The 14,319-nt window shown below is 35.2% G+C and overlaps 1 protein-coding gene across 1 annotated transcript; it reads right to left on the bottom strand.

Moving 5' to 3' along the window:
* Nucleotides 1-2,764: 2,764 nt before the first annotated feature.
* Nucleotides 2,765-4,027, bottom strand: LOC141648712 (aspartic proteinase nepenthesin-1-like). The gene has a single exon (XM_074457433.1). It carries the CDS (start codon nt 4,025-4,027, stop codon nt 2,765-2,767), a length of 1,263 nt encoding a protein of 420 aa, XP_074313534.1.
* Nucleotides 4,028-14,319: the final 10,292 nt, after the last annotated feature.

Below are 14,319 nucleotides of genomic sequence, written 5' to 3' on the forward strand. Positions count from 1 at the left end.
TTTTGATATTTGCCCCACAAATGCTTATAAGTCGTATATTTAATTATCTTACATAATTAAATATTAATTTAATTTATTTAACACTTAAATAATATAAATTAACTACCAATGACTACTTAACTATTAAGTAATCATAAGACCATTTTATCAACATACAATGTGTCAATATTAACCCATTTAGCTAATTTTACAACCTCTTGTAAAATTTAATAGCTAATTAATTCCACCTCAAAACATATACACATATCATATAAAATTAATTAATTAATAAATTCTAATCATTTATTATTTAAATATCTCATAATTAAATAATAAATCTCTTTGTCCCGAGTTCGTAACCCGTCATCAAATAATACATTTATGTGACTAACTAAGAGTCAAATAATACAAGGAATTAATTATCTCGTGTCTCATACAAACAATTAATTTATTCTATTTGGGTATCATCCTATAGGTGTGACCTAAAAGGATCAGCTGATCACCGCCGTCACACGACAGTAATGTCAAACTCTAGTCAGCCAATCATTACCGATTAATGACGATCAGCTGACAAATAAATAAATAAATCTCTGATATTCCTTTTACGAGATTTAATATGTAAACGCACTTATTGTGAAGGACACTACTCCAACAACCCGATATACTTATGCGGTGCAATAAATTTGTTTACATATGCACGATCCCCGTGAAGCCTTCTTCGGTGCCCTGAAACAAATTATTCGATACATTAAAGGTACGTCTCACTATGGCTTACACTTCACAGCTTCTTCCTCAACTACGTTAACGGCCTATAGTGATGTCGATTGGGGTGAGTGTCCCGATTCAAGCCGGTCCACATCGGGTTATTGTGTCTATCTTGGGGACAATCTTGTTTCCTGGTCTTCTAAACGGCAACCTACTATTTCACGATCAAGTGTCGAAGCCGAATACCGCGGCGTCGCAAACATTGTTGCCGAGTCCTGTTGGATTCGTAATTTGCTTTTGGAACTTCATTGCCCTATTTGAAAAGCTACCATGGTTTATTGTGATAATGTGTCAGCAATTTATTTAGCGGGAAACCCCGTCAATCATCAACGTACTAAGCACATTGAGCTTGACATACATTTCGTACGTGAGAGACTTGCTCTTGGCCAAGTCAAAGTCCATCACGTCCCATCTCGCTACCAATTTGCGGATATTTTTACAAAAGGCTTGCCTAAGATTTTATTCGATGATTTTCGATCTAGTCTCAGCATCCGTCCTCCTCCCGCTTCGACTGAGGGAGCGTATTAGAATATGTACATATTAGGAAAAATATTGCGTATCTTATGTAGTTATATTTTTCCATATTCATAGGATTGACTCCTTGTATTTAGGCCTAGAATTAGTTTATTGACTCCTCTAATTTAGGCTTAGCTCTTGACTGGTAAACTGTATATATTGGTATCTTTGCTAATGAAAACCCTCAAGGGATTAACTTCTATTAAGAAATATGGGTGATAATCCGCTTTGTCCAAGGTGCAATGAAGAAGAAGAAACGACCGAACATTTACTCCGCTCTTGTCAGGTATCTCGACATATTTGGTATCTCATAGGGATTAGTACCACTAATAATTTATTCCTTAATACCCCCTTTACTCTTTGGTTAACCAAAAATGCGAGTAACGATGTGGAGGTAAACGCGGTGGACTAGCCTACTATTTTTCTTAACTGTTACAAGCTGGTGGATTTGGAAATGGCGAAATAATATTGTCTTTGGACGGGATAGTGAGAACCCGAGTCAGCCCCATTTGTTTTTGCGTCAACAATTTGACATAACGAGACAAACATTCAACAATTTCGACATCCTTATCCCACCACCGAGACCTTCTAATGTTGAGATTTATGTCCGTTGGAATCCTCCACCACATGGTTGGATTCTCCTGAATACGGACGATGCTTCGAAGGGTAATCCAGGACCGGCCTGCGGTGGTGGAGTGTTTCATGATGAGACGGGAAATTTGGGATCAGCTTACTATTTCTCGTGTGGTATTTGCACATCCATGAAGGCTGAACTTCTTGCATTACTTGCCGGGTTGGAAACGGCTAAGTCGATGCATATCCCGAAGCTGCTGATCAACATGGACAACTCTCCATGTGTGAAGTTAATTAATGAGGATCAATTAGTAAGTAATAATCTAAAATTTATCATTGGAAGATGCAAAGAATTGATCTGAAGCACTACTTGGGTGGTGAAGTTGAAGCATGTTTATCGAGAAGCGAATAGAGCTGCGGATATATTAGCTAATCGAGGAATTAATTCAAGTACTATTCCTACTTATGTAGATGTTCCATTTAATGAGTTACGTACTATCCTTTGAAAGGACGTTTTTGGGGTAGCTATTCCTCTTGTAATAGCTAGTAGTTAATTGTATCGGGGTTTTGCCCCTCTTTAACACCAAAAAAAAAAGTATAATCTGTATTCCAAAAATGAAAATGTAGAATTATTGTCAGTACGTCCCGTCGTTGATGATAATCCGAAAGTGGGTAACAAAGTTCAAAATGTTTGAGGATCCTTCGGTGCCCATTTATATTTATCACTAAAATATTTGACAATTTCATCTCTTATAGGATTATATATGGTCCGAAGTATGATGGATCGATTGCTGGAGAGCATTTTAATTATAAAGCACATATATTGCAGTAAAGTTTTTACTAATCACTCCGAGAATTTTTTTATAAATCATCGAGATAGATTTATTCGAATTTACCAAATGTAACATAGAAAACTTACAGAACCTAGAAACTAGCTTTCATGACACATTTGAGGTACAAAGGACAAAAACCCATTAGCAACCTCAAATAAAATATTAAAATTGATTTGTTGATGTGCTCCAAGTAAACAAGGGCCTGGGTCATCAATGCTCAATATAGTCATGCAAAATCCTTCATCCACTTTTTTGAATAGATTATTATTGTCCATAACCCAATCGACTTCTCCTTGTTGTCCAATCCCGGCGAAATGAAAACTCATAGAAGGAAATTTTTGAACGTCATAAGGATACGATGAATAACAAAGATCATACGTTTCTAAGTGAAGCTGAGGGTTAGGTTCCCAACCATATTTTTCTCTAAAGTACTTGACCACCGCATCTTTTATAGGATTAAATGCACTTCTTGCTAAGACGGTATGAAGTGCACCCGAGTCTATAATAAACCCTTTAGTATATCCAATTGGATCAAATTCAAAAATAGATGGGTCGATTGATATTCTAACTCCATCGACACTAACTCCATTCAAGTACACATGGTATCTATTCAAATTATTCATAGCGATCGTTTTAACATCCCTAGTAGCATCTCCACTAATTTGTGCTTCGTCACCAAAATACATGTTTGATAATTTCGAACCAGCCGCTAGACAATAAGAAAACCGACCTTTAATTTCATTACGGAATTGTGATAAGAACGATCTAGGACCGACTCCAAGCCCATGTATACCAACTATAATATTTTCACGCATGTTCGTAGAAAAATCAAACCCTTCATTTTGTAGTCCACACCCGAATGCGAAACCATTGAACGGGACACGTTTTCCCGTTATTGTGTCTTGTAAATAAGTGACATCTCTTCCAACAAAACCAACGGTACTTTGTGAATCCATATATTTAATATCTAAGCCACAAGATCCGTCATAGGCTAACCGTAAGTAACACAACGGATCATCTACACCCATTCGTGAAAAAGTGGGGGATAACTTGTAGTTAAAATTTTTGTATTTTGATTCAAAACAATGGTCACAACCTTCACATTGAACCCAAGTCTCGTCAGAACCGGTGTCAATGACCATATAAGGAGATAAAAGTCCTTTACCCGTCCCTAACGGAAGTTTAGTAACATAATAACTGTCTTTAGCCAATTTAACTGGAGACTTGAGACCATTAGGAGTTAGTCTTAAAGGATAATTCTTCACCCTTGACGTAGATATGTTGATGAGGAATTGACGTCTTTCTAGAGCTGTGGCATGTTTGGGTAATATTTGCAAATGTGGTGAATCTATTGGAATCATTTTAAGTGATAAGCCATTGATTTTTGGAACAAGGGATATCATGAACAATAAAAAGTATAATATAATAATTGTTGTTTGAGCCATTGCGATTTGCGACTTATTGCGAACTTGTGATAGAATTATGATAGAATTGCGACTTATTGTGAACTTGTGATAGAATTAGGAGTTTAAGTATTGTATGTGCAAATGTGGAAGGAGATCTTTTGTATTAAGTAATTATTTATAGCTAATATTTTGGTGAGTACAATGTATGTTTTTAAGAAGGCATAATCAGTTGCCGAAGTAAACAAAGTATACTCGATAAGATAGATAACGATTGCAATGATACTACTATTTTTTTTTTTTTGTTTAGGTGGGCTCTCTTTGATTAAAGTAGGTGAAAAGTTGGCTGAAACATGAAAAGTAGTCGGAATCTGATTATGTAATTGATAACTGAAAATTAAAAGCTATTTCTCCATCCCGATTAATTGTTATTATTTGGTTTTGGCACAAGGACCAATGAAAGTGAAGGGAGCCAATTACTAATGATTAGTGGATCAAATTGACTGTGAATGATCAAATTATTCATCAAGTTTATTCTTAAAATAGAAAGAACAACAATTGACTGAGACACCCCAAATAAGAATAGGACAACAAATAATCGGGGGAGATGCACTAATAAGGTAGCTATTTATATAGGAAAATGTTTGGCATACTAGTTGAGAAGGTAGCTCCTACGAGTAATATCTTCGACAACATTTTATTTCAGCTATCTTATTTAGCTAAATAAATAATACTTATCAAACACTTGCACCAGAATAAGGTAGCTGAAATTTGATCAAATAACCTAATTTAGTGAAATAATAAGCTACTAAGAAATATTCCCTCATATTCTAAATAAGTGTCACTATTAAGAGATGACAAAAGAATTAAGGTTTGGAATTAAATAAGATAAAGTATTATGGTGGAGGTGATGAGATTGGGAGAGGGAAAGTATTGTAGGGTATTATTATGTGGGGTAAAATGATTAAAATAAGTATTGTCGTAAAGGTGGGGTGATTAAAATAAGATAAAGTATGAGTATTGTGGGTTATTGTTGTTGGGTGATTTGATTAAAATAAGTATAAAACTTTACTAAATAAGGAAAAAGAGATAGTATTGTGAATAGATGAATAAGGAAAGGGGGATAGTTATTTATAATAGGAGAGAGTACTTTGCAAACAGAGCCAAGGTCTTATTATTAGGGTAGAGAATCGGTCCAAGACCGGACCGTATCGAAAACCGAAAATAAAAATTTAGTGGACCGAAAACCAGACCTACAACTTTTGGTTTTGGACCAGATCAAACCCGAAATATTTGGTCCGGTCCGATCTTGGGTCGAAATGGAGCTAAAATTAGTTTTTTTTTTCACTATTTCGTGTACGATAATTACATTTTAATTCCGCTAAATAAAATGCATTTAAATTATTAGACGGCTCTTTTTATGAAAATCATTGACAATACTAATTTATAATGTTTTTTGAAGATATAATATTAATTTGATTCATAATATTTTAATGTTGCATCATTAAAAGCATGAAATTTGGTCCATTTGATTCGGACCTAAATTAACCGGTCTTGAACCGGACAGGAGCGAATACCAAACCTTGAAAAAAATGAGGACCGAGGACCGGACCAAAATAATTCGGTTCGGATTTGGTCCAGACTACATGGTCCGATTTGGTCCATTTTTCCGGTCCGGACATAAATTTGTTCACCGCTACTTATTATGTTTTACTCGTATTGGTGTTAGCTCTACTCGAGCTACCTCTATGGCTCTATTTATCAAATAAATTTTATTTTTTTATGAAATAAAAATACCTTAGATTTACTTTACTCATACCTTTACCATTTAATATATTTTTCGACGACATATCTTCAAATTATGATAAAATAAATTATCAAAATATCATGACACACATTCAATATGGTTGTTAATATTATGACGACATATCTTGAAATTACGATTTGGCTTACGCAGGAAAACTCTGCGACATATTGGTTGAAATTGCGACTGAATTTCATATAAATACATGTAATTAACTTGATGTTTATGACAAAATCCTTCCTACACAGGCGATACAATTGCATAGCATAAAAATTACTCCGATCCGTATCGATTTATTCAAGTAAATTCAAGATAAACTTATACTAATTAATTTTCTTCATGACAATCCTGAGGTACAAAAGACAAAGCCGCATTATTTATATCATATAAGAACTTGTAATTAACTTGTTGAAATGCACCAAGATATATAGGACCAGGATCTTTAATTTTTAAGACCATAAAACAAAATCCTTTACGACCAAATTCATCGCTCAAATCTTGAAATAAACGATCTTTATCCAAAATCATATCAACCTCTTCAGTATAATCTATATTCCAAAAATGTAGAATTATTGTCGGTACGTCCTGTTGTTGATGATAATCCGAAAGTGGGTAACAAAGTTCAAATAATGTTTGTGGATCCTTCGGTACCCATTTATATTTATCACTAAAAAATTTGATAATTTCATCTCTTATAGGATTATATATGGATTCTGGTAAAATTGTATAGGGACTTCCACTGTCAATAAATAAGCCTGATTCAAAATTGTCACCGGGTCCGAAATATGATGGATCGATCGATAGTCGTTGTCCGTCGATACTTATACCGGTCAAGTATAAATAGTATTGGTCCCCACTATGCATTGCTATGGTTTTTACATTGGTCATAGCATCGCCACGTATTTTGGCATCATACCCGAAGTTAATTGTTGATTGGCCCATGGTAAAGGGATCGAACGGGGGTATACAGTAAGAAAATCGACCTTGGATTTGATCGCTTAGTTGGTTTACAAACGATAATGGTGTAGAGGCTGCGAGGCCAAACATACCGACTATTTTGTTTTCTGGACCATCGTCCAACCCAAAGTGAACATTTACGTTTTTTAATCCACACCCAAATACTAAACCTGGGTACGGGTCTAGTGTCCCGGTTGTAGAGTTTAGAAATCGGAAGGTTTCTTTTCCCAAAAGGCCGGTTACATTGGTCAAGCCTTGACCGTAGCTGAGCCCAAAGCCACAAGCGCCTTGATAATCAAACACGGGAGGGGAGCACATACTATCATGTAAGTCCAATCGTGCAAACGAAGTGGAATCTTTAGAGGGGAAACTCGGACCTTTTAATTCAAAGCAAGGATTACAATTTTGACATTGAACCCATGTCATGTCTGTACCCGTGTCTACGGCTAGGTAAGGGGAGTAGGAACCCGGGCCTTCACCAAAAAAAAGTTGTGTCACAAAATAACTGTTTTTGAATCGGGACATTGTTTGTTTGAAGTAGTCGGGTGTCACTCGTTTTAACTTACTTTGATGATCGAGGACCCGTGTCAAAGATATGTTGGCTAGAAATTGATGTCGTTCATGGTGAACAGAGTTATATTGGTGGATTTTTAAATGGGGTGAGTCGATTGGGATCATTTTCATGACGAATCCATTAGTAACGGAGATGGAGGAAAATTCCGCTATGATTAAAGAGAGCAAGCATACAAGGAATATAGAGATATGAGGCATTTTTGGTTTCATTTGCTAAACAGAGGAAATTTGCTTTGGCATTACAAGTACATTTGCACTTATATAGATCAGAGATTCAGAGGGTCGTCTAAGTAGATAATACTCCTCTGTCTCGTTTATTTTTTTACTTTTTCTATTTTTATGAGAGGTATTTTAATTAAAAATAAATAAATATGTGCGATAAAAGAGTATTATAATGATGAATTATATTGAGGTATTATTGACGTAACTACGAAATTAGTAAATATCAAAATAACGCTCAACTGCTCAAGGATCCCTCTACAACAAAAAAAGAAATAAATAGGCTAGTCCATATGTGGGAAAAAAATTGTGTATTTTGCACTTGAAAGGAATGGTATAATGGTCAAATAAGGTAAGAAATCAATTGAGCTCTTGAAATGGTGCAACCAAATTGATATCTCTGAATTTTACTATTTTGCACGTGCTACTCAACTTTTTAAATTTGTGTATATGATATTTTTGAGATTTGATTTTTAAACACAATATGGTCTTTTTATCGTTCTTAATATTTTCAATTTAGCGTAAATCATAGACCAGAAATCGGAATTGACTTTTTGTTTTTTCAAATTGATTACCTCTTTCTGCTCTATAAATTGATAAAACAAAAATGACCATTCAGAAATTTAAGATCGAACGAAGATATAGTTGATTTGAGATTTTTGTTAAAAAAAACCCTCTAAACTGTCAATGAGACAATTTGTTTTCTCAAATCGTAGATTATGACGAGATAATTATTTTAGAAAAAGTTGGCTGATACTGAACTAGTGTAGTTCTCGTGCTATAGCACGATACTTTTTAGATTTATTTTATAAAGAGATATTATCAATTAAATTATTTGCATAAATGAAGTATATTTTACATAATAAATAACTGATGATTTCTTACAAAAGAGGTAACATATAAATATAATATAAATTTAAATTTATACGAAATGAAGTTCACTCATCTAGCTTATAATATACCCATGAGCACTTAGATCAACTGGTAAGGAGTTGTTCTAGCTTAACCAGAGTTCTTGTGTTCGAGCCCTGGGAATGCAGCGGTGTTAAAACTCATGAGGGAGAGCTTTACCGCCCGAGTGGTCCTACCAGGCTCGAATCTGGATTAAACCGGATGGTTTACACCAAAAAAAATCTAGCTTATAATATGACATGCAGAGTCCAAAATTATGGGCTATTAATAACTTTTACTTTGACAGATGAGATAGAAAAAGTGGACTACGTATAAGGTTCACAATTTACAATCTATCAAATCTTGTTGTGTTAGTAGTATTCAAAAAATAGGCCCAATTAAGAAGAAGTATCATTAGGCGGGAAAACTAAGAGAATTTTTATTCTCTTAGTAGTAAGGGATTGCGGTCTTGGAGTTATCCTCAATTGAGTTTTTTTATAGCGACAAAAATGGCATGGTGTGCATGAAAATCAAACATGGAGGATATCATATACATAAACTTAAAATATTGGATATCATGTGCAAAATGGTAAAATTTAAAGGTACCACAAAATTTTCCGATTCCACATTCTCATTTATACGTTACCACATAATGAAAAACTTATCGCAAATATCAGTTATATAACTGGTAAAGTCATGAGGGGTGGTAGTTATGATTTGGGTTCGTCTATCAGCCACATGTATATAATTCTTATAGCTCCCTTTACACGAAAAAGTAAAGTAATAAAAAACTTAATTTGATAAATTAAGGGAAAAAATATTGATCTAATGTGATCACCCTCAAAATTCGAATGCTATACCATACCACGATATCACCAATCAACAGATGTGATCACCTTTGTTAAAATTATTTTTATTTGGTGGAATGCATGGTTCTGTAGAAATGATATTATCTTTAACAATGTTCATTTATATATCAGCAAACTTATTCTCTTATGTTGTAATAGCATTAAGATTTGGAATAATGAGACTAGACATCAAGATCTTAACAATGTCGAGAAAGATAAGTCAGCTATAAACACTACTAGTAAGGAAGAAATCTGGTGGAAGAAACCTAACAACGGTTTTCTAAAACTAAATGTTGACGGATCAAAAAAAGATGGCAGTAAAACTATTTTAGGATACTCTATAAGAGATCACAATGGTAAAGTTGTTTTGTTGGGAGCAAAAAAAGTGTTGATCTAATAAAATTCTTGTTGCGAAAGCTCTCGCTTTAAAAGAAGACATTTTAGCAGCTAAATACTTAGGAATTTCAAAGTTAGTTGTAGAAGATGATAATTTATGTGTTACTAAGGCAATTCGTAGTACTTGGCAAATTCCTTGGGAAATTTCTAATATTATCAAGGATGTAAAATTAGACCTTCATTTTTTCGATGAAGTGATAATTAAACATTACTTTCATGAAGCCAACAAAGTGTAATACTACGGTTTTCTAAGTCTGTTACTCGGCCGAGTAAGTGTGTCGTGTGTTTCTAGACAGACTACTGTCCAGGAAAACTCAGCCGAGTATGGGAATACTCGACCGAGTAGAGGATACTCGTCCGAGTATACTTTATACTTGACCGAGTATCCGGTCTGGCGGTGTTTATTTCCGCGGTTTGATTTAGAGAGGATTAGAGTTATATAAACGAGATTTACAGTTCTTAATCATTTTTACCAAACCTAAACTTGCAACGTAACTCTAATCATCTCCAAATCTCTCTCAAGTTTGTGGATATTTCGTGAGTCTTGCTCATCCTTCTTTCGCATCAATTATGTCGGTAAGTCTCTAGTTCTTTGAGTTTCTATCAAATTGTCTTTTAGGGTTTGCCCTAGTTTGTGATTTGGGGGAAAGAGGAGTTTGGCATGTTTGTAATTAGAATTGTATGATTATTGTTAGGTGAAGATTTCGGAGAGGAGCCGTTTTAGCCTGCTTGATTGTCTCTTTTCAGTTGTGCTAAGGTAGGGTTTCCCTACTCGCTTTACTGTTTAATTGATTTAAGATATGTGTTGTAATTGTTTGTACGATTGATATTGTGATTGATTACTGTTGTTGGATTGGAGTTTAGTGTTGGTGTTGAGATGGTTGATGATGTTCTCGAGGTGCGTCCTCCGCTGAGTGGAGTCACTTGCGGGAGTGGCTTCACGCCCTAGTTTTGCCCTCTGTGGAACCCGCCACAGGAGGGGATGTCCACATTAATGAACATGGTTATCGCTCTTTAATGAGCGGGGGCTTAGGTGGGCAAGGCTACGGTCCCCCACTGGCAGGGCTACACACTTTAGTGTGTATTCAGTTACGAGATGTGATTGGGAGTTGGAGGTGGATTGTGAACAGCTGTTTATGTTTATCGTACTTCATCTTGTTTTGATTATGCAGTGAACTACCCCGTTGTTGTTTTGTAAAAAAAAAGGTGAACCATTCGGGGATGGTGAGAAGATTGTGACAGTTGATGATGGTCTTTAGCTTTGGGGACGAGATGGGGAGTCATCAACTCGAGTCTAGCTTCCGCTGTCATGAGATTTACTGTTTTAGTTTCAGCAGTTAAGTACTAGTGAACATTTGTTTTGGATTTGGATTTGGATTTGGTTTTGGAACATGTAATCGTTAACTCTTTATACTTCAATAAATGTTGTTTTGGAATGGTAACTTTGATATACTAGCTTCGGAAAACCGAGGTGAACAGTCTCTCATGTTAGAGTGGTCCTGGTAAGACACCTTGGTATGTGGGGGTGTTACACAAGGTTGCTGACTTTATGGCTTCTATTGGACATTCATATTCAACTCTTTCGAGGTGGTTTGAAAGCCGATGGCTTTACCTTACCTCCCTTATTCGAAATGATGAGATAGGTTGATCATACACCAGAGGACCAATCTAGTTTTCTTACCTTATAAAAAAAATTGCTTAGTGCCACTCATTTATGTGATAGTATCAATAAAATAATATTGTTTATTCTTTTAGATAAGTATGAGTGCCATCGTATATTTTGGAGTAGCAGTATGATCACTTTCAGTCACGTATTATGTGCCGTAAAATTTTAATCCATTTCTTAGCATTTTTGCTGAATTCGTCAAAATTATTTGTTTTTCCTAAAAAAGTTCTAATTTATAAAACAACGAGCTTTAATATCAGTTCTAAATGTTGTTGATTAATTGAAGGTAAAACAATATTTTTATATATTAAGGAAAGCAATATTGATCAATATATAATAATAGAAAGTGAAAATTAATATTTTATAATATAGTTATGCTGAAAAAAATATCTTATTGATTTTAAGCCAAAATTCACCCATCTAACTTAGTGATTTCAAGCCAAAACTGATTTAGTAATAGTTTTATTTGTTCGTAAATATACATAATAGTTTTCTTAAAAAAAATGTTCGAGATTTTCTTTATCAAATCAAGATTTTCATTTAACTTTATTTTGTGAATGAATAATGTTTTCGAATGACGAATCATTTACATAAATTTGTTCAATGATTTTTGAATTTGAGGAAATGATATGTGGTACAAATATATATAAGAAATTTATCTTTTATTTGATTGACAAAAAAAATATTGCGTTATTATTTCATTTTCATATACAAGTAATTGATACTCCTGTATTCTAAAAAGTTTCTATATTTTGAATATCTTTTGTATATATTTTCGTATATTTGTTCTTTGCTTGTTACTTTATGCATTTTCTCTTGTAATTAGTTTACATACACTTTTCGATTCCTTTAGATATTATCTAGGAAAGTATCGTCTTGCTTTCCTTATCTTATGCATAAGTAAAACTCTATAGGGGTGTGTTTATTTCAATTCATGAAGGTATGAGTTATGAGTTTGTATTTGTAAAACTATATATGGGGTGTTTGTTTCAACTCATGATTGTATGAGTTATGAGTTTGTAATGAGTCAAACCAATAGTAGGTGTTTGTTTGACAAAAATAGGAGAAAGAATCAAATAATTGCGCGGATTGGCTAGCGAATTTAATTTTGGGATTGCGCAAGCTAACCAAGTCGTGGTGTGGGAGCCAGGTGAGATACCAAATCACCTATTCCAATTGATGCAACAAGACATCGGTGGTGTTTCATGGTCAAGGATTGTCCCAGCTCGGGAAGCGTAGTTCGTCTGTTTTCTGTTCTGTTTTTTAGTTTTGTTATCGTTTTCTTTTATGGGTTAATCGCGCTTCTTGTAACAAAAAAAAATAGGGTTTTCATATCCATACCTCAAACCCATGAGGTATGGGTTGATGTGGGTATGAGATTGATATCCATGGGTATCAAATCATAAAAAACAAAAACTATGAAAAAATACTTGAAAGTTTAAATTGATAAACAGTATCAATCTAATCACCCTTTTTCATAATCAGTACCAACACATAAAATTTAATTGGTAAATAGTACCAACTTAGTCCTCCGATCAATAAGTAGTACCAAGACACCTGAAAGTACCACTTACTCGCTTATACTTACCTAAATTGACGAAACTACCCTTATTTTTACCTCAACCCCATTCATCTCCCTCTCTCATTATTTCGTTTGATCCAAACTTACAAGACACACTGAATCCTCTCAAATAACCTTCCAACTGACCCTAATTTTTTACTTGTTCTTTTACCTTCAACGTCATCCCCTCAAAGAACAGCCAACATAAGGCCAATTGCTAATCAGCAACATCATCAGAAAGAACATCAGGAGTATTAGTAACCCTAATCCATTTCTCCTTACACTTTTTCAGATCAATTTTATCAAGACCAACACTGAAACTCAATACTATCTCCAAATTCAACAACGCGTCGATAAGGGTAGCATATGCGCCGGCCGAAGCGTTACCTACCATGGCGCGTATGAAGCGAACCTCTAAACTCTTTTTCGTCCCTGAAACGCATGTTTCTTGACCCTATTGATAGATGAACCATCTCAACCAAAACCTTAAGGTGATGGTTGAGGTGTAACACCCCCATACTCCAAGTGCCTTACCAGGACCACCCAGGTATAAGGATGCTACCATCTCGGTTACCCGAGGCAATGATAATCAAATAAACAATAATGAAACAACGTTTAAATAGAAATACTTTAGTGAAAGGTTACAATCCAAAAACCAAACCAAAATACGAATACATGTCTCAAACCAACTGTCTAATCGCCTAATCGAAATGTTTATGAAGACTACTAAGCTACAGCGGAAGACTTCTATCATCAGACCGTGGCACATCCAGCTATCCCAGACTCAACTCATACCGCTCAACATCCGCTCACCATCCCCGAATGGATCACCGCAGGTTTTAAAACAATAAACCGGGTCGATACTATTCACACAATCTATATAATCAACAAGACGAAGAATCAAGACACTCAGCGATTACACACAATCACCCACTCCAATCCATCTCCATCACCGATCGTCCATCCCTTTGGACCAGCCCGCCGATGGGGGGACCGCAGTCGTACCCACCAAATCCCCACTCATCATACCGAGCGATAACCCTATCCCATTAATGTGCACATCCCCTTCCGTGGCGGGTTCCACGAAGGGCGAAACTAGGGCGTGAAGCCACTCCCGCAAGTGACTCCACTCAGCCGAGAACGCATCTCGAGAACCAGAGACAACAATCACAATCACAATCACAATACAATATCAACAACCGTCTGAAACAATCAACAATCACTAACTACAGCACAATCACCACACATTATGTAAATACTACTGAGTAGGGAAACCATACCTGGAAAGCACAACAATCAGACGATCTCACAGCTGATATCAAAATGCCTCCTCTA

The sequence above is a fragment of the Silene latifolia genome, chromosome 3 (genome assembly GCF_048544455.1).
Source record: "Silene latifolia isolate original U9 population chromosome 3, ASM4854445v1, whole genome shotgun sequence".
Taxonomy (NCBI): domain Eukaryota; kingdom Viridiplantae; phylum Streptophyta; class Magnoliopsida; order Caryophyllales; family Caryophyllaceae; genus Silene; species Silene latifolia.